At 43.0% G+C, this 21,443-nt stretch overlaps 1 protein-coding gene across 5 annotated transcripts in view; it reads right to left on the bottom strand.

The window, feature by feature from the left end:
* Positions 1 to 21,173, bottom strand: part of Mbd2 (methyl-CpG binding domain protein 2) — a 58,241-nt gene extending 37,068 nt beyond the window's left edge. The window contains exons 1-3 of one of the 5 annotated variants that reach the window (XM_059246098.1): positions 20,495 to 21,173; positions 9,562 to 9,721; positions 7,571 to 7,960 (exon numbers count right to left, since the gene is read on the bottom strand). In XM_059246098.1, coding sequence (XP_059102081.1) covers positions 7,730 to 7,960; positions 9,562 to 9,721; positions 20,495 to 21,039 — 936 coding nt within the window. In that variant the 5' untranslated portion in view covers positions 21,040 to 21,173 and the 3' untranslated portion in view covers positions 7,571 to 7,729. Of the gene's footprint in view, positions 1 to 7,570; positions 8,047 to 9,561; positions 9,722 to 20,494 lie in introns of those variants that run through there. The other 4 variants (XM_059246101.1, XM_059246100.1, XM_059246099.1 and 1 more) reach the window with 4 other exon arrangements.
* Positions 21,174 to 21,443: the final 270 nt, after the last annotated feature.

Below are 21,443 nucleotides of genomic sequence, written 5' to 3'. Positions count from 1 at the left end.
GACTCACAACCACTTGTAACTCCAGTTCCAGGGAATCCAATGCTCTCTTCCGACCTCTAGGGGTTCTTGCATACATGTGATACACATAAACTCTCTCTCTCACACACACACACACACACAAAATAGGGATGTACATATGGCTCAGCAATTAAGAGCATTTACTGCTCTTGCAGGACCCAAGTTCAGACAGTTCACAACTACCCATAACTCCAGCTCCTGGGAATGTAACATTGTTTGCCATGTGTCTGTGTCCTTGGGGGAACTGTGGAAACAATAACACAAATGCTTTTCTGTATGACACAATGACCTCAGATTCTAGGTCTACAAAATTGGGCTAAGACCTGCAAATTTTAATGAAATTATTAGCAAAACTGAGTATCCAAATAAAATCATGTGAATGCCATGGCACACACAACCACATCCTCAAATGTGCCTCCATTATTCATTTGAAAGCCAAGCCCAGGCCTTGTCAGAAGTTTCTATCACAGTGGGAAACATGTGAATCCTGAAAAGTTGGATAAACGTAACAATATACTGAACATATTACCCTCATCAGCAAGCCTACAATTTGGGTTTTTTTTTTTAATTCCTAACAATATTTATCTACCCAAATTTCTAAATACACAACTCAACTTAGCCATAAATATGGAATGCTACTAACAATAATTAACTTCATTCATTAGGATAAATATCCTTTACCCATTTGTTAAGGATATTTCTGTACATAACAGAAAACCATAAATTCTTTGGACAAGAGAATACTAACTGACCACTTTCCTTTGCTACCTCGTTTTTTCTCTTTTATTCATTAAACTGCCTAAGTCATCATCACCTCTGTCTGGACAAGCGCAATAGTCTTAACAGCTCCTAATAGAGACCCTGGCTTCTATTTCTACTCTTCTACAATATGTTCTCCACAGGTGACTACAACCAGCCTATGACTTCCCACAAGGACCTTCCAACAGTGCACTGCACCATTTCCCTGTGCAGTATAGAGCCCTGATAGACTGAGTAGACTACTGCTTTGTTCTCAGCTGGGTACCACTCTGCACTCACTCAACTCCAGCACCTTGACCTTCTTTCTGTCCTCACATACTGGGTGCATCTTTCCCTAGAGTTTGCACTGGCTCTTTCCTCTGCATAGAATACTTTTCTCTCAAGTTGTTGTTGCTGTTGTTTAAAGAATGGTCACTTGTCACTCAGAACTCAGTCTGAAAATTACCAGCAGAAAAATTTGTTCTTACCATTCAACCTGAAATATCACCCAGGCCCCTGTGCATTACTTAGCTCATTGCATAGCACTTGGCATTTTAATGGATGACGTACCACCTCACTCAAGTATCATCTCCTGAGACTTTCTCTACACTATTTCCAAGTTGAGAATCATGCTTGCCCAGACTTTGAAAATTCCATCCAATAAGCTAATTAGAGGCAAAATGCCAACACACATTTGGCCCTACACTACAGAGCCCTAGCCTGAGTAGTCTTGTTTTCTGTTTTGAACTTAAAAGTTCTAAAGGAAAACGTTATAATTAAATGTAAGCTGTAAGATCTGTATTAAAATTCTTATGAAAAGGAGTATTATGGGTTCCAGTTTAAAATGTAAAAGAAACAATCCCTGGACTCGTTCTATCATTGAGCCGCACAGCAAGCTCATTTAACTTTTTAATTATTTGTGTTATTATTATGGGGGTGTGCTTGGACAGGGCACGTGAGTGGAGGTCAGAAGACAGCTTCTCTCCTGTCATCTTTGTGTAAGGTAGAGGCTGAACTCAGGTCACTAAGCTCGCACAGCAAGCGCTCACCCTCTGAGCCATCGACAGTCCTTTCCCAGCCCTTCGGTGTATTGAGGACCAGGAAGGAGCTTTCTGCTCTCCCTACTACTTTCTAACCATTTCTTGATGTTTTGCCTTCAAAGGAACCAGCTTCTACAGAGCCCATGGCATCTGGCTTTACCCGTTTTTCTTTTTCAGGTCATTATGCTTTGTCTTTTTCATCCCAAATTCTGTTCTCATTTCTTTTTTTTTTTTTTTTGGTTTTTGGTTTTTTGAGACAGGGTTTCTCTGTGTAGCTTTGCGCCTTTCCTGGAACTCACTTGGTAGCCCAGGCTGGCCTCGAACTCACAGAGATCTGCCTGGCTCTGCCTCCCGAGTGCTGGGATTAAAGGCATGCACCACCACCGCCCGGCCTGTTCTCATTTCTAACGACCTCCATCCATGAGTAACTCACCCAAAACCGAGTCCTTGACCTTCCCCTGCCAGACCTCACCTATCTGACATTAGTTATAGGCTTGTCGAAAAACAGCAACTCTAGCTCCACATCTCAGTGATGCATTTGAGTCTCAATTCTCTACTTCCAGTCTGCAGCTCAAGTCTAAGGACTGCTTTCTGCCTTTTCTGACCCCCAAATCTCCATCAATTGACTCTCTATTTTCTTAGTTTCCTGTGCCTTCCACATTCTTCCTTAACTAGTACAGTTCCATGGTTTTGTCATCTGCAAACACATTTCCCTTTTCTGATCTCCACAATTTCTACTCTTTCATAAGCCATATTTTTAACCATTCCAATCTTTAAAATGAGACAGCTCAACCAAAGTGGTGTCTCTTTCATCTCTCATCTAGTGATTCTCCCTCTTACCTAATAACATTTACTGAAATAACTGTCCTTGCTGACAAATTTTATCCAATCTGGCTTCTGTTCTCACAAAACCTAATGTTCTGAAGCTAACTAAAGCTTGGCAAAGTGATGCATGCTACCTTTAACCTCAATGGATCTCTGTGAGTTCAAGGCCAGCCTGGTCTACATAGTGAGACCCTGGGCACTGAAGGTTATGTAGAGACCTGGTCTCAAAACAGAAAAGTAATTAAAATGTCAAATCAATAAAACTTTGTCCTCCTCTGGTCAATCCTTCAACAGCAGCAATTCTATTTTTTTGGAATGTACTTCTCTCATTTGCCCTACCTAATTAGTCATCTTTTTCTAGACCCATTTTTGCTGATTCCGTCTGCCTTAGCCAAACTCTGGAGCTTCTCAAGGCTGATCCTGTATCTCTGCCTGTGTCTGGGACCCACCACTCTCATTACTTGGAAAATTACATGTGCCAATGACTTTCTGGCTGACCTCTGTTCTAGTTCAGTGTACCCACTGCACAGGGCATCAGCATCTGAGTATTCCAGGAACCTCCAACTGGCATCATCAGTTCACTTCTAGCCATCCTTATTCAATCTTCACCTAAGGTGATCTAAGTAAACAGCAAACCAATCCACCCCCTCCATCTAAAATACAAGGGCTCACCTCAAGTCTTCTGTCCTTCTCTACATCCAATTTGCTAGCGAATCCCAATAATAACTCCATTATGTTCAGCACCACACATCTCCTAAGTCTTGGCCATTCCTTACCAGACAAAATTGTTTCCTCACTTCCACTTTTCTCCATTTCATATCAAATTAATAGCACTCCATATACAATATAGACCCACACTTAATATAAACACTAGTAACTCCTTGAAAAGACTTCCATGTCTTACTAATTCTATCACCCGTGGAGTATCCACTCCCTCTCTACCCAAGTACACCTACAGGCAACTGAAAAATACTCCAACCAGCAAGAAATACACACACAGAATGCAGGGATCTTAGGGAAAGACTCCAGTCACTTTCTCTTATAGGTCAAGAGATATATTCTCTTTGCGTTCTATTGAGGTGGAAATCCTGGGAAGGTTGAAGCTAAGGGGTAGTTCTTACAATAGCCCATACAAAGCACTGTCATGATGATGAATTGACCACAGAACCCCTACTCATTTACTCAGTAACTGGGAAGTCCACAATCAGGCAAACAGCTGTTCTGAGCTATACCAAATAGCCTGGCCCCTCTTTTCCCTCACACCTTGGCTCTCCTTTCTGCTTTAGAAAAAAAAATGGTTAAGTTTTTCAGGTATAGATCCCTTTGAGTTTCTGATGGAGATAAACTTTCTGTAGAAGAAACACACACACCCCACCCACCCCCACCCCTACCCCCACCCACCCCCGCAAAGTACAGCACACAATTGGAAGGATCCTAGAAGTTTCTGAGACATGCACCCTCAAGTTACAATCCTGCATCCTCATTCTGGTTCCTTCCAAGTTGTCTTTCAATATTTAGAGAAAGACGTTCTAATCATTTTATAGGGAAGTTAAAACATGAACATATAATATGCAAATACAGTATGTTTATGATTGCATATGACCTAAATGAACTTACAAAAAGGAAGAAAAAAAAATCCTAATCCTGTCCTGCAGGGAGGAGAACAGAGTTGTGGAGCTGAAACACAAAAGCAGGAGGGAAATGTTTCTCACTGGGTATCCTTTCACCATTTCCCCACATTATTTCACCTAATAATAAATCCAAATTATAAAACTTTCAAAGACCAGGCATAACACCCTTTCTTGGCCTTTCAATCCCTGGGAATTGGCTACATAAAGGTCAACAGTTCCATTCCAATTCTGATGTAGTCTTCACTCTCCTTGATTTCTCCATGGCATTAACAAAAGCATTTTCTATGCTTCTGTAACACATTTTCTTGACTTTGCTCTTACCTTTGAGAAAGTCCTTTTCAGTTTTCCACAGGATTTCTTATTCATCTCATCTGCATTCTGCAGTGTGAAAAAGTACCCATCCTACTTGTCTCTACACTGGACACAAGTGACAAATCACTAGGGCAGGAATCCTTGAAAAATCATGAGAACCCACATGCGCCCCTTTTGGAAACCTAAGAAACACAATTGCTGTAACTCCACCAGCTTCACCCCAACCCACAGGCTCTCCCCTTACCACCTACCACCTCACGGACAACTTCACACACACCTGGACATGGCTGACTTACTCTACTTTTTGCTGCTAATCAAAATACCCTGGGCTAAGGCAACTTAAAAAGGGTTCATCGAGCTCACAATCCTGTTTCCTGGAGAGCCCAAGGCCTGGTGCCAGCATCCTGGTGAGAGGCCTCTGGCCACTGCAACAAATCACAGTAGCAGTCTACAAGCACAAGGGGCATGTGTGCAAACAGAGAAGCAAGAGAACAGAGAAGGGCTAGGCTTGACCTTTTGATAACAATCCACTGCTGTGCCTATGAAACCCACACTGCTCCACCAAGCTGGCATTAATTCATTATAAAAGTGGGACCCTATTACTTACACTCTCCACTAGGCCACCCTGCCAACAGTTTGTCCACCTCGAAATCACAGTAGAGGGCCAAGTCTCTAGATAAGGACCTCTAGGAGACAAACTATAACCAAACTACAGCAGTGACCAAAGCCACAATTTTAGAAAGCATCAAGTCTCTCTCCCTGTGACCAGCGAGCCCTTAAAGCTACTTATTTCTCTTGATTCTTCTCTTTCTATACCTCCTGTCAAGGTATTAATTTAGGCCCATTATTTTTCTGGACTCGAAAAGCCCAATTAGCTTGCCTACTTTCAGCTTCACCCTTTTCCAGTCCAGTCTCCACACTGCATACTAAGTCTAAACCAAAGTGCAAACCATCCACTACCTTACAAGTTTCTTTAAACTCTATAGATATTGCCCCCAAGTTACACTACTGAGGTATAAATTGTACTTTTTATTATTTTGTGAGAATAACGGAAACAAGTATCTTCTCCATGTATCTGAGAATCTAGGATACAGCCATACATTATCCAAGTCAGTGCCTGCAATCACATTAACATACTAACTACTCCCACTGCCCAAGATAATTCATGTGGAATCAAAGACAGCAGATCTGACACAGAACTGACCTCTCCCAAAGAAACAGGATGCTTTTATTTTCCAAAGTCCCACAGAAAGGCAGTGAAAGAACTATGTCCTTCCAAGGTAGTGGCAGTGCTATGAAGTTAAACTCAGATAAGACTTGTTCCTTACAATATTTATTGTAAGCAACTTGCAAAATATATCGTAGGGCATGTTAACATCAGAGTGTTTGTATTTTGTTTTGTAGCTTCATTACTAAGACATTTATATTACAGTATTAAAAACAGAAACATAAAGAATTCAGTTTAATGTAGAATTTAACAGAAGCAAGCTTCCTGAGTTCCCTAAATATGCTCTGCATTCACAACTAATGTAGCTCACTCCAGATCTCCAGCTAAATTTTCAAAATTATCTTGTTTTAAATTTTTAATAGTTATTTTCTCTCCTCCCTCTCCGTGTGTGTGCACACACGCATGCACATGTGCTCCCTCTCCTTCCCCCTTCACATGGGTCCGGGAACGGAACTCAACATCATCAGACCTGGCAGCAAGGGCCCTTAACTGCTTAGCCATCTCACCCACCCAAAATTATTATCTTGCCTCTACTGCCTCCTTAAAATGTCAAATCCTATCTCTGAAACTTTGAGGTATCTTTGAAAAGTCTCTCTCTCTCTCTCTCTCTCTCTCTCTCTCTGTGTGTGTGTGTGTGTGTGTGTGTGTGTGTGTGTGTGTGTGCATATGCACAAAAATATTTTACATGTGAAGCCAAGATTTTGCCTTTTCATTCTAAAACTGTACTGTCCAACAGGGTAAGCACCAGGCATACACAGCCACACATTAGCCATATGTATGGCGACAGCTAACAGAATTCCATCCCAGAATGCTCTACTATGAGAAAACTGACATCACTTTACCACACCCTAGTTGGTCCCTTTCACATTATTGTGAGCCACCTGCCCCCACTAGCTGCAGAGAGATCTTCAGTAACACACTTAGCATTTCAACTATTTTATCACCTTGAGAGATGAGGCTGCCTGCAAATAATTATAGCAGTGAAAAATCAATAAAGTGTAATGAAAGCAAGAATGCAATCCATTTGGGAGGTCAGAGTAAGACTAAATTTGAGAAAAGCAAAAACAAGTACAAAAACTGCAGTGTGTGTTAATCCAAAGCCAATGCCCACTCCATCCTACTGACCCACTCGAATGTAATTAAAAACCACTTTGCAAAGATCTTACCTTTGAAAATACCATTCATTAGCAATAACTGCTTCAATACAGAAGACATACATCAAGATCAGAGTTTATAGTCAGTCAATTCTGTTTAAAAACTTTAACTGTTGACTATCCCCAGTTCCAAAAATATTTTAAAACTTAAAAAAAAAAATGTACTATAGCCGAGCTTACTACATATCAAGATTTCTGTCAGCTACATTTCCCAGCTTTCTTTATGCAATACTGTCACGAAAAACATCAGCTAACTACACCACAAGTATGTTCTCTGCTTGTAATGATAGTGTTACTCCCAAAGGGAGTCTGTTTCTAAAATTGCAACAAATTGCTGGGCGGTGGTGGTGCACGCCTTTAATCCCAGCACTCGGGAGGCAGAGGCAGGCGGATCTTTCTGAGTTCGAGGCCAGCCTGGTCTACAGAGCAAGATCCAGGAAAGGCACAAAGCTACACAGAGAAACCCTGTCTCAAAAAAAAAAAAAAAAAAAAAAAAAAAATTGCAACTACTCCCACCATGGCTACTTACCTAAAACTTTTAAGAATCAAATGAAGGCAAGACCAGACACCATTAACTTCACATAGAATGTCAGAAAACAATGAAAACAAAAGGCACTTCCAAACCTGTGTTGTATGACTTTATTAAATAAACATTTATTACCACTATCTAGAATCAGGTGGCTAGTATAGTCAAACATCAAGGCTACTTACTATGTGCAAGGTTTTGAGTTACTGTACAAAACAAAAACAAAACAGAGTCCCTGCTCCCAAGGAGCTCACAGTCTAGCTGAAGTACAGGCACAAACACAATGGCAAAGCACAGCAGTCACCATGGAAGAAGGGACAGGATTCCCAGAGATGCAGGCAATGGAGTGGAGCCTTGGCTGAGTGAGGAGTTCGCCAGATGGAGGGGGAGGGGGAAGCACATTCCAAGCAGAGGGAACAGCACAGAAGCAAGCAGGTCCTGAAAGCGCATGCATGCCATGCTGCAGGGTGAGGAGTGGTCCAGAGCAGCTAGATCAGGTCCTGAAAGCGCAGGCATGTCATGCTGCAGGGTGAGGATTGGTCCAGAGCAGCTAGAGCAGAAAGGTGCACACAAACTAGAGACGAATTAGTGTTTGGTTTTTAATGAACCCTAACTGTCAGGAAGTAAAGCTTCAAATTACATTGAATGAGGCTAAAATGCAATTCCGGAAACAACAGGATAATTTAAAAGCACTCTCTTCGTTTCATAAATAGTCAGGTCCACAGTGCAGGTGGCACTGTGGCTAGAGTTTTAAAGTGGCAGTTTTAGAAAACCGTAACTGTCACATATACACATATGTATGCATACACACAGGTACACTGGTGCGTGTATGTGCTTCAGAAAAGGAAAAGGCAAGGAAGAAAAGAGCTCAGCCAGAAAGCTTCCTATACAAACACTACGCTAAGCAGGTAGGGTAGCTTGGTGCTCAGCAAGCTGGCTACAGTTTATGGAAGGAAGGGGCAGTTTAGGAGGGGGGAAAAAGGAAACAGCAGGGGTCAATATTTTGCTAAATGTTTTTATGTAAATTCTTACTTCTTTTTCACAATAATGCTATGGGAGAAGTTTTATTACTCTATTCTACAAAAGGCCTCAGGCCTTCCGCGGCTTCAACTTCAGAAAGTTGTCTATGTGTATCCGATATTACACTATGACAGACTGTATCAGCTAACACACAGCACAGCCAGTTCACCAAGCCCACGCCTGCCTGAGGCAAAGCCTGGTTCCTGAGTGCAAGGCCTGCTGTACTTCTGACGGTCTGGCGGGGTTACATCCGTCAAACCCTATGAAAAGCCTCTACTTTTCACTCTTTATTTTCACAGGATTGTTGCGAGAAAGCAGTGATGGTAACACACAAACAAAGACTCCTAAAATTTAGAGGAATGGAAGCCTTTAACAACTGATAACAAAGTCACTGAAATCACTGACTTAGGCATCTGCAGTGGTGATGTCCACCTCAACTCCTGACTCAGCACTAAGGGTAGTAACCTACCTAGAGGAACCATGCAAGTCAAGGAGTTGTCCGTGGGTCATACATGGCCAGGTGTCCTTGGAAGAATAGAAGCTTTTTTTTGTAAAGATACTGAAGCTTTAATCAAATTAACATATTCAAATGTGACTTGTTTATATAGCTATGGAATAATCAAGCAACTCCAAAAAATTAAGGGCTAGTGAAAAAAATCTGTGAGGATGAAAATAACATCTATGAGTCAGTGTCATCGACATCATCAAAGTCAAAGTCACACTGCCCCTCCCCAAATTTTGAACTTCACAATTACTATGCAATTACACACTCTGTGGTAATGTCGCCTCTTTTTAGCAAACAGAAAAAAATACTTCAAAAAAAAATCACAAAGTGTAGTACATGTTAGTGGTCTACCAACATACTGAAATGTTGTTTTCTACTATGCACAATTACTCACACTTTCTCTGTTCAAGTACTTCCAAATATAGAAAAATAAATCCTACTTGTAAGTTTTCAAATACTCTGTAGTGAGGAAAGACATTCAGACAATGGTGATCTCAATGGCACATGAAACCCTTCTGGAGAGCTTGGGAAGTGCATGTCTACGCTGTGAGTAAATTTACCAACCTTGTTCTGATTGAGAGGATCATTCCGCAGTCTCTGTTTGTTCTTCTGTAATTTACTAGGCATCATCTTGCCAGTTCTGAAGTCAAAACTGCTGAGGTCAACGGCATTTCCCAGGTACCTTGCCAGCTGAGGTTTACTTCTGAACTTCTTTCCACTTGGACTAGAAGAAATAAAAGTTTAATTGTACAAAAGGAAATATTAATAGCCTCTATATAACCTTTTAAAAATAAAATCCTATATAACCTTTTTAACAGGAATTTCTGTTCCTGATTGTTACAAATTATAATTATATGGGTTTGGTTTAATTTTAGAATTACTACAAGTTTTGAAGGAACTTCTTAACTTTCTGCAGAAAGAGATATCGTATTATTTAATACAGCTCTCCCTTGGGTGCACACTGTACACGCCGCTACAGGTTATCTTGCTATCACTCACTCAGCTAACTGCCTCAGAATGAGCACAGCCACATGCACAGCATGCACACTCCCTGCAAGAGTCTACCTTCTCACCAACTTCTTTCCAGACTGCTTTTTGAAAACACCAGTTTATACCCAATGCCAAGAGCTCAGTAGCTAGCTTAAAACAGATGAATTTGGAATCCACATAATCTGGCATAAGCTTACAGTATCTGCAATAGTAAAAATAAAGAAACTCAAATTTTGACATGTATATGCTTCCTACTAAAACTACAATAACTACTGAAATGAAAAACAAGCAAGAACATCTGTGAACCTGTTTATACAATTCTGACATGACTCGTTTGACAAACTACCTAAATAAGCATATTAAGTGAGCAGGTTATATTTAGGGATATATATATATATATGTATATGTATATGCATATATGCATACAACAACAACTAATAAAAAAAGAGGCTATAAATTTGAAGACAACCTGAGAGGAATATATATGAGGATGTGGAGGGAGGGAAGGGGAGTAATTATATTATAATTAATGTTGTAATTACATTATAATCTCAAAAGTAAAAATAAAAAAGCACAGAGATCTAAAGAGAGAAAAATAAAATAAATAAAATAAGGCTATCAAAAATAACTTATTAGCCAGGTGTGATGTCACAGGCCTAGCCTGTAATCCCAGCACTTAAAATGTGGAGGTAAACGGTCAGCTTCAACCACAAGCTACTTCCAGACTAGCCAGGGCTATGAGACCCTGCTTCAAAAAAGCCAAATAAATCAATAAAAAAAAATTAAAAAAAAACTGCCGAAGATACAAAACTATAAACACACCAGAAGTGTACAGAACAGACTTGCCCTAAAAAGGATCTCTGTGTGATTAATCTGTGAAACTGTTTTTTAGGGACAATGTCCCTAAAGTCTTATCTAATAATTTTTATAAGCCAAATAGCTAGAACAGACCATGACCGTGTCTGCAGAAGACCCTGAGAATTCTAGAAGGCATCTCACAGAGGCTGACATGCCGTACCTAGGATTTAACCTTGCACTAACTAGTCACAATAAGTGAAAAATAATTCAAGAACAAAGAACTTTGAAACACTGGGAAACAAAACAATGAAACATTACTCTGGACTAAAGTAACTTCAGGCTCAAGTCTAAAACACAGTGCATGTCATCTGTCACATTCTATGGTATTCTGTCATCACAAATTTTGGATAGCTGGAAGACCTATTAACCTTTGTTTTTCACAATCCCATGACTTAAGCATTCTGGGAACACAAATCAAATTACACAAAATTCATCCAACAGATGACAATTACAACCACCAACTACCAGACCATAAGAGAATAAAAGTAGCCAAAACCAAAATCCATTGTGGGAAAGAAGACATGATCACATACAGAATACCTCAACTCCAATTGCAAGTTATATTGGAAAATATGCTCAACACCTCAAAGTAAACCATCAGGGTACTTTCAACACTGCCCAAAACTTGATCATCACTACCAACCACATGCTTCCCACCTCACTCGCTGCCTGTACTTGATCTGTTATTCCCATCTTTGCCAGTGGCATCATGGCCCATGTAGCACCTACTCCTCCAAGCTGGATGGACACTAACAACCCTTCAGTTCCCACATCCCTTTGCCACCCATCCAGCACCAAGTTCAAATTCTGCATGCTCAGATTCCCCAAGGGTGACAAAATGCCTTCCCCTCCTTAGCACATCATCAAAAGAATTCAATCAAATATATTGTTTGTAGACTTTTTCCTGTCAACTAAGGAATCCTGGATTCCAACCTCAGTCACTGAAATATGCCATATACCTTTAATTCCTCCCAGTATTTCTTTCCAGATAGGATGAACCTGTCAATGAGATATTAATTCTTCAAGCCCACCTAAATCGTTATGTGCCTATGTAGCCTTGTTATTCTCCAATCCAGATGAGAAACAATTGCACAATCTTCTCAAATTTTACTTCATTACGATTCCTGTATGTTTCCTTGATTCCTATGTATTTCCAACAACCAAATATTATAAACCCCTTTTTCTAAAACTCTCAAATGTCATAATCTAGAGGCAACCATTGAACAAAGTAACTTTCTGAAAGCAAGAACCCTGTCAATTAAGAAAGAATGTAGTTTCTTTTTCAAGCACAATGGGATAAATCATATACTTAAAATTTTCAGCTTTAGTCAAGTCAGTTTTACTACATAAGTCTTACTAAATCACTCAAATTAATTTGAAAAGTTGTAAAAATTATTGTATTTCTCAGTCTTTTCTATGATTATAGTTTGAATTAAGCTAGAATACCCATGAAGTCCTCGTAATCAAATACTCATGTGACTGATAAAGAACAGTCTGATAAACTATCTCAAAGATGGAGTGAATAAGGGAAGGGAGGAGGAAAGGAGGGAGAGAGGGAGGGAGCTAGGGTAGTAATGCGTGTTGTGATCTCAGAGTTTTCAAGGCCAGACTGGGCAGCTTTTCGGAAGTAAAAAGTGATGTAGCTCAGTGAGAGGATGCTCACCTAGTATCCACAAGGCCCTCCAAGTATCTCCAGTACATAAAAAAGAACAAGAAAATATCTTTCCTCAAAATACAGTAACAATTCTTAATCAGATTTCCTCCTAAAGATCCTTTTAATGCAATAAAATTGAGCTCCAGCGTGGACCTTCTTTCAATTGACTTATTTTCAGAACTTGAAAATATTCAGGCAGTAACTTTTACCAAAAAGATAGGCACCACTGTGCTTAGCGTGTGGCTGAGACAAATAGAAAGTCATTGTGGGAAGAACCAATAAATTTCAAAGTGGAATGTGCAAGAGGTTTTTCCTTGTGTGTTAAAAGCCACCGTGAGAAGACACCAGTACCTCAAGTGTCAAGGCTTCTACAGAGAAAAAGTCATTAAAGAGGCTACACTCTAGACACTTCTCTCCTCAGACTCCAAGGAGACATAAATACCCAAGGACTCAACCCTAAGACTATCTGGGCTGCAGACACAGTCCAGGGGTACAGAGCTGGCCCCGCAAGCCCAAGGCCCAGGGTAAAAGTCTCACATACTCCACTAATAAACGCTGTAATCCAAGAAGGGTAAAAAACGCGAAGTTTGCAATATTAGCAACATCAAGTGGTGCCTAGTAAGTCCTGCTTCCCTCCTGTCACACAGATGGGACTCTGCAAGGCATCTGGCAGGTATGTGCCATGCAGAAAACTCAGGACAAGCCACTGTCATTTCCGTAACAAGCTTCTAGAAGAGAAACCTGCCTGCCCCAGGGAATTTTAAGAGCAGGGACCTTGCTCTGTAGGAGATAGGGAAAAGCAACAGGAGGCCAAGGCCCAAGAGATAGTTAAGGAAGAAATGTACTCATGAGATTCAAGCCATCTGCACAGCAGCAACTGACTCTGTGAGTGCCTGGCTGAGCACACGCAGTGACTACATTCCCATCCACCCTCTAAGATGGCTGCTACCCATCCGCATCTCAGAAATACCTGGACTCACAAAGTGACTAAGCTTTTATTCTAGAATGTCAGTTAATTTTTTATTCTAGAAGTATCAATTCATAACTTAAGTTTACAGTATTGCTTTTTTTAACACTAGTAGACTGGTGAATATTAGTCATTTTCAGTTTGCTCTGACCAGAGCTAATCCAGTAATGAAATACTCTCTCAGTTTCAACCACAAACAAAAATTCCCTGTCTACTACCCCCATTCCTGAACTAACGTGCAACCATGCATTTCATTTCTCTTACTATTTAATTAAAAAGCAAAACCCTGAGTGGAGTCTCAGTTCATGTGAAGACAATTCATCACTTGGGCCCAGGTTCCTTTCATTTCTGTCAAACTGTTTAAAGTGACTGTTAACCCTAACTCCACCTTCAAGACTCTTAAATACAATTATCCGAAAGAAACTTTATGTAAAAAAAAAAATTAACAACTGTCCCTGAGATACCAGACCACGGTGAACTCACCTAGAACCATCACCGCCTGAGGCAGACAACTGCATCCTACTGTGCCACCCTGTCTCCTCAGGCCTGCAGTATGCAGCCAGAACTAGACTCGGAAGCCCCTTCGCTAACCCAGGACACATCGATGACATGGTGAACTGTAGCTTCGTGGCTGTTACAAACAACACCCAAACCTATCTTCAAAGCAGTTTCTAAACGATGAGCTGCGAGCACGGCAGTCACTACAGTGGAATGAGACACAGCAGTCTGTGAGGGACGGGGGCATCTCAGAAGGCACAGGGCTAGTTAGATGGAGATCATGCTCAGAAGTACAGCACTACCCACTATGATCAAGAAGAACTTTATAAGGAATTAAGGAAAACCACACACACACACACACACACACACACACACACACACACACAAATCTAAATACTTCAACACTGGAAGAGATTAAACTACGAAAACCTCAACTTTAAAAAAAAAGTTGTATTTTTTTAAATGCATGGACATTTGCCTGCATGGATGTCTGAGTACCCACGTGTGTGTTGCCCCTGTCGCTCCTGGAACTGGAGTTACAGACAGTTGTGAGTCACCATGTGGGTGCTGGGAAGGAAATGCATGTACTCTGGAGGAGCACTGAGCCATCTCTCTGACTCCTTAAACTTTTCAAGTTGTTTCTTTACCCCTTTGAATTGTTCAAAGTTGAGTAAATATTCGAAACAAAAGATTTCCTTAACATTAAAAACAACTCCCCCAGAAACCAAATTTTATCTGAAGCTAAAATGTGAAACTGGAATTATCTTGTGTACTTAAATACAAACCCTGTTGTCAGAAAATTGCCAAAAGATTTTTTTAAAACTGCATAGCCCTGCTTCAAAAAGCAGTGTGTACTGACAGGAAGACTGACTAAAGCTATTCCTCACAATTCCTCCACTCCCCTGCAAACATAAGCTATCCTAAAATAGACATTCATAAGTCCCTGCACAACACACCCCAGTGGATTATTATCTACGTTTAGATTATTTCTATCTCCATGTCTCATCAGTTACTATATAACCCCCTTTGAACCCATTCTGCATATGGTCACAGTCAAAATGGTCTTCATCACCACAGGGCATCCTGACAGACTATCCGTGGTCTGCATTCTAAAGGATCCACAATGCTCTTCCTAAAACAGCACTTCCTTCATAGCTCCTCTTGAAAAGCCTTCAATGTAAATTTAGTCCTTAGGATATATAGATACATAATTTTATGTTTTATGTAAGTGTAAAGTAAATTGAAAACATGAAACTAAAAGAGGTCAGTGGATTTTCCCTGTTAGCAATGTGCTTTACCCTGCATTGGAGGCCCCTTTAACCTGGCTCCCTTCAACCTTTCAACCCCACTTTCTACTTCTCTTACCCAGCGACCTTTGTTCCAGCCATGCTGGTTAATTCATTCTATCATGAATGAGCTGAGTGACCCATCTTTTCCCTGGTCCATAATGCAACACGCCAATCGCCAAGCTCTTCCAGAGCTCCTCTGGAGACCCCTACTTTTATTAACCTAACACCCTCGGTCTACCATGAAGACCCCACAGCACTCACAATCAACGTGTTTCCCTCCTCTGAACCCATGCAGATAGCACCGCTCTGGCAGGAGTAATCATGACGTGACTGCTGACTTCTCTTCTAGTTTTGCAATACTGAGCTATGTCTGGTTATAAAATTGCCATGTTTCAATCTTACCGCCACAAGCAACCTACTGAAGAGGTTTTTTATGAATGAAATTATACAGTATTAAATTTGCTTCAGATACTCAAGGTTGGGTCAGGGGTAATAACCTGGGATAGGGCTACAGTCACACCTTCTCAGCCAGGATGGATTATATCCCCTGGAATTTTGAGCAAAAATAAAGCTATAGGTCACTCCTTACTGAAGGTGCTGCTTATTTGGTTACCCGAGCGAGGACTGTATTAATCCCTGTGTCAAATAGTATGAAGTACTGTGGCAACCAGACCCCACTAATGAGTGGGCAATAAGAGCATGGGGAAAGCCGTAGCATGCTCACAATGCGCCACTGTTAAGTCCAGGAGTTGGAGAACCATTTCCAGATCCAATCTTACACCTAGCTGCCTCCTCTGGAGACTCCTATTAAGATCCTTTGTGATTTTTATGGACCTCAACAACATCTGAGTCCTGTTCTTTCTAGTTCAAGAAAGTGAAACCAGCCAAGAGCTGGTGTGTGCCTGTAATTCCAGCGTGGGGGAAGCTGAGACAGGACTGCCACCTCTTCAAAGCCAGCCTGGGATTACATGCCTAGTACCAGGACCATGAAGGGCGCTGCACAGGGAAAGGAAAAAAAAGAAGGCAAGAGAGAGTAAGTTCCTAAAGAAACCTATGAAGAGGAAAGTATTTCAGAAACACAAACCAGTACGTGTTATATAGAATGCCAAATGCTAGAAATGAAGGATCACGGCCAGTAAGAAAATTACTGTTTTATGGGTTCAAATGTGGCAATGAAGTTTTTCAGAAACTGTACCAATGGACCCAGCAGTTTAACAAACCACACCCTTTTTCTTAAAACATGCTTTGGATGATAATAGATGAACTGCCACAGCACTATCTCAGTAATCCTGACAGAGGGCGTAATTATAGTACTTAATTGGCACCCAGAGGTGCTTCTATTACAACTCGGGCAGTTTCAAGATGCAGCCAAAACATATTCTACCAAAACCAAAGGCTTTCCCTGTACATTTAATTTCAGCCCAATTAATAAGTGTCAGGCACACCCTCTGTTAATAGGCATGGCTTAGTTAAATTAATCTCCCCAGGAGCAGACTAATTTGGGGGCTAGCATTATTAGAAGCTGTGTGAACAGCTGGGTGAAGGTGTTCACATTACCTACCAGCAGGAGAGTTCACACTGAACCTACCATTAACAGATACAGTTTTGTGAGATCCTGGTTTAAAGGCATGTATCATATGGGATACCAATATGTAAAACTGAGTCTGAAAAGTAATATGAACTCACGGTTACTCTGGCCCATCATCATAATCCATCACAGAAAGTTGCCATCACAAATCAAAGAAACTAATGCACTACAAGCTCACACTGTATTTCACGCTTCTTAGTGTTCATAGCATAGCCTCTGCAGAGAGTCACAACAGGTGACAACAGTTCCACACAGTAACTCACACCTTACAGGAGAGCAACAAACTACCGACAACACTCTTTGTAGTCCTAAAGAAGCACAAATCTCCTCAATGTCCTTTCCATTTCAAAGCACAAGAAATAACATTGCAGTGTCGTATAAAAAGAGTAACTATCACTATGATGTTTGATGAATTTCCTAAGGACGAATTTGTACAGAAAGTCGGCTTTTAATTGGTTACATTGGTATTATCTACCAAGAAGCATTACTATTTAAATTTAAATTTTAAAAAAATCTATCAACAATGTAGAACAGTCAGGAAAATGTGACCATGAACAGACTGGAGCTCTGTGGCAACATGGCTGATTTCTGATTATCTACTTTTGTGTAGTACTGGATCCAGCCCAGAGCCTGGCGTATGCTAAGCAAGGTCTGAGGAGGTGGCTCAGTGGGTAGAGCACCTGAAATGTAAGTGTGAGGGCTAGAGTTCGAGCCCTAGAATCCATGCAAGAGCTGACTGTCCTGCCTGATCCCTTCATCTCAGCACACATGGGAGAGGCCAGCTACACTGGTTCCAGATTCTGTCAGAGACCTTGACTGAATATGAAAGGTAGAGAGATACTAAGAAAGAAACGTGACGTCAATCTCAGGCCTCCACACCACACCATCTATACATACATTACATAAAATGCTAGCTGTGTATGGTGCTTATGCCTTAATCCCAATACTTGGGAGGCAGAGACAGGCAGATCTCTACGTGCAAGGCAAGCCAGAACTACATGAGGTTCCATCTTGATGATACTACTACTAAATAATCAAAAATGCTAGGCAAGAGCTCTACGTTCAAAGCTCTGGTTATTGTATTTCTAATTTCTTAACATATATGCATTTATTATTTGGTGTATGTGTGGCAGACAGTGTGCACGGTGAGGAGGAGGTTAGAGGACAACTTCTGAGAGCCAGTTCTCTCCTTCCACCACGTGGGCTCCAGGGATCAAACTCAAGTCATCAGGCTTGACAGCACACACCTGTACCTGCCAAACCATCTCACCAGCCTCTAGAAACAAGAGTCTCATTACATTAACCAGGCTGGCTCAAGTGACCCTGTCCCTCAATTTCCTGAGTGTCTGAGACTACAGGCATGTGCAACTGCACCCAGTTTGGCTTTTGAAATAGCCTTTCCAGCCACATATCCAAAAAGAGAAAAACACAAATTAGTTTGAATAAATACATCACTCCAAAAGCAAGCAAACCATATCCCAAGACAAGTTCTGTAAGCAGGGAAAATACAAATTCTACAATGCTCAACTAAGAATGGAGCTTTTCTTCAAGGGATTCAATCCCAGAAACAAAAAACTCTCGTCAAATATAACTGCCTCCAAGACGTAACATCGGCAGCAGTTCACACAAAGCCTATGCAGACTGCCTGCCTAGGAAAGATAACAGTAAAATGAAATCCAAAGCAAAGAGGAATTGTAAATAGCACTAAATGAAACAAATATATCTTTGAGTTGTAGCGTTTTAATTTTTTGTTTTGTTTTCTGAGACAGAGTTTCTCTGTGTAGCCCTGGCTGTTCTGGAACTTGCTCTGTAGACCAGGCTGGTCTCGAACTCACAGAGATCCACCTGTGTGCTGGGATTAAAGGCATAGGCCACTACGTCTTGCTAGTGTTTTATTTTTAGCACCATCATAGCACTGAACCGAACAGTGATGGAGAAACTGAAACAAACCCACACAATCATCTTCATACTTTAAGTTTTCTAGTCAGGCCTGGTGGGATAGAACCTTAATCCCAGCTCCACAGGGGGCTGCCCAAGAGCATCACCAGCTCAAGGCAAATTCAAGTCAGGCTGGGAAACTTAGCAAAGCTCTGGTCACAAAAGTTTAAAAGGGGGGAGGGGGAGCAGGCCATGACTCAGTTTATAGCATTGGCCCAGCACGTGCAAGGAATAGATTCAATTCCCAACACTGAAAATAAGTTGTCTCAAACAAAGCGAAAGAATGAGTTGGAACTCAAGAGCTGAAAAGAGTAAACTAATTATTCCTGTATCTAAGAGACCAGCAAGGATGTGTTCAGGATCCGGGGATGCTGCTGCTCAGCGGCAGAACACTTGCCTATAGATGCACCAGACCCTGGGTTTGACCAACAGCACCAAGGAGGAACGGAAAACAATATGTTCATATTTATGGTCTCTATCAGCAAGAACTACACTCATGTATTTTGATGCGTGTGCTTATACACAACTTTTCAACTTTTTAAACGTAAATGATGGCATATATGATTTGGAAATACTATACATAAGCATATTTCTCCCGTCCCAGTGAATGACCAATAGGAAATCTTTCACATTACTGCAGCTTCTGGATGACTAAGAACTAGTTCCCAAACACTCAGATATTTCACTGCCTGAAAACCGTTCCATCTGTCCACGAAGGGACCTCCAACCTATTCAACATAACATGTTTGTACTCCTCGAAAAATGGGATGGTGTGGAGGAACATTCAGTCAGTTTGTTTATAATCCACTGGTATCAATGGCCGATGACCCTTTCCTGAGCTTGCCACCTATCATAAACGAAGGACATGAGCAGTGTAACCGCAGTATGGCAAGATGACATCCAAGTGAGAAACCTTGAAACACTTCAGCTATCTTTCTTAACTTTACTCCTGGTTGGCACTTGGGGGAAGATAATTACTGCAACGGGCTGCCTAAGTCCTGGAGCACGGGAGCACCTCTGGCCTTTCCTCACCAGATGCCAACAGCACCCTCTCCCCAGGTGAGAACCGAAAATGTCTCCAGACACTGCCACATGTTCACTGGGGGGAGCAAATGTTAGTCTGGGAGTCTGACAACTTCCGCTGTCAAAAGATGAGCATGTCCTGCCACGCCAAAGCATTCCACGCAGTTTCTGGAGTTACAAATGCCTGCTTGGTAAGTGAAACCTCCCTGGACCCTACAAAGTTAACTGGAACTTTCTTCCTGTAGATGGCTAATTCTTCCACATGTGCAAGATTAAACGCACTTCTGATGATGAATCCGGGACATGCTGGGACAGGCGCCAACAGTGACTGGGTTTTACAGTTTCGATGAATTACACCTTCTTTTAACCCTTTCATGGACTGACTAACCATCACTCCCATTAACCCTTCGTTTGCGAACCATTTTCCCGGAAGCCCTCTAACAGAGTGTGCCCGCCTCACCTTTCAGACACCTTTGTGCCCCTTCACTTGTGGTCTAACCTCTGCCAAGGAAGGGAGGGCTTCGGCTCCCCTTCCATACCAGGTCACCCGGTCCTTGTCATATACCTTCAGGACTCTGTTCTAATCCTGCAACCCCTGCCCAGGCCAGCTCTTGACCCCTGACCCCTACCTGACACTGCACTGCACCCCACCCCACCCCACCCCACCCCACCCCGCACCCTCAGAAAGGTACCTGAAGTAGTAGACATCGCTCTTGCCAGCACTGAGCCCTGATTTTCGGATCACTTCCTCCTTCTTCCATCCGGGGGGGAGGGCCGGGCAGTCCATCCTCTTCCCGCTTTCCGTGGCCCGGGGTCCCCTGGGCCCCGGCCCGGCGCTCCCCGACGGGAAAGGGACAGGCTCCCGCCGGGGGGCGACGCCGCCACCGCTGCCGACGCCGCAGCCGCCCGTGCCGCCGTCGCCGCCAAGGCCGCTGCCGCCACTCTGGGGACGGCCGCGGCCCCGGCCCCGGCCCCGGCCACGGCCCCGACCCCGGCCACGGCCACGGCCACGGCCACAGACGCCGCCGCCCCGGGCCGCCTGCTTCCACCGCCCCCGGCCACGGCCGCCGCCCCGAGCGCCTTCCCTGCGCACGCCGCTCACCGGGGACGGAGCGAGCGCGCTGCCCTGGCCCCCCTGCTCTATGGCGGAGTCGCCGCCAGCGCCGCTGCCGCCCGCCGCGCTCTCCCCCTCCTCCTGCTCCGGGCAGCAGCGGCCTCCCCCCGGGTGCGCGCGCATCCAGCCCCCTCCCCAGCCGGCTCTGCGCTTCTTCCGTAACCGAGCCCTTGGAATCCCGGAGACCCGCCCCGCCCGCAGCGCGGCGCGCGGGGGACGCGCGCAAGCATCATAGAGCGGGCGCGCACAGAGCGGCCCTCCCGCCCGGGGCGTGGCCCCGGCCGCGCCTCTTAGGTCCTCCAAGCTCCCGGCCCGGCCGCGTTGTCCCCGCCTCCTCGGAGCCACGCCCCCCCCGAGCCCACCTGCTCCGCCCCCGCCGCGCCCTTCCGGCCCAACCCCCACTGGGCGCGCGGGGAGCCGAAGGTTGGTCGGGTGGCAATCTCGCTGACAAGTGTCAAGGGTGACCCGGGGTACTTTGTTTCAAGTAAGGTTAAACTGTAGCCACCGTGTGAGGTTACCTAGGTTCG

The sequence above is a fragment of the Peromyscus eremicus genome, chromosome 19, assembly GCF_949786415.1.
Source record: "Peromyscus eremicus chromosome 19, PerEre_H2_v1, whole genome shotgun sequence".
Lineage (NCBI taxonomy): Eukaryota > Metazoa > Chordata > Mammalia > Rodentia > Cricetidae > Peromyscus > Peromyscus eremicus.
The sequence above is the reverse complement of the archived record's forward strand: the minus strand, read 5'-3'. Positions and strand labels throughout refer to the sequence as shown.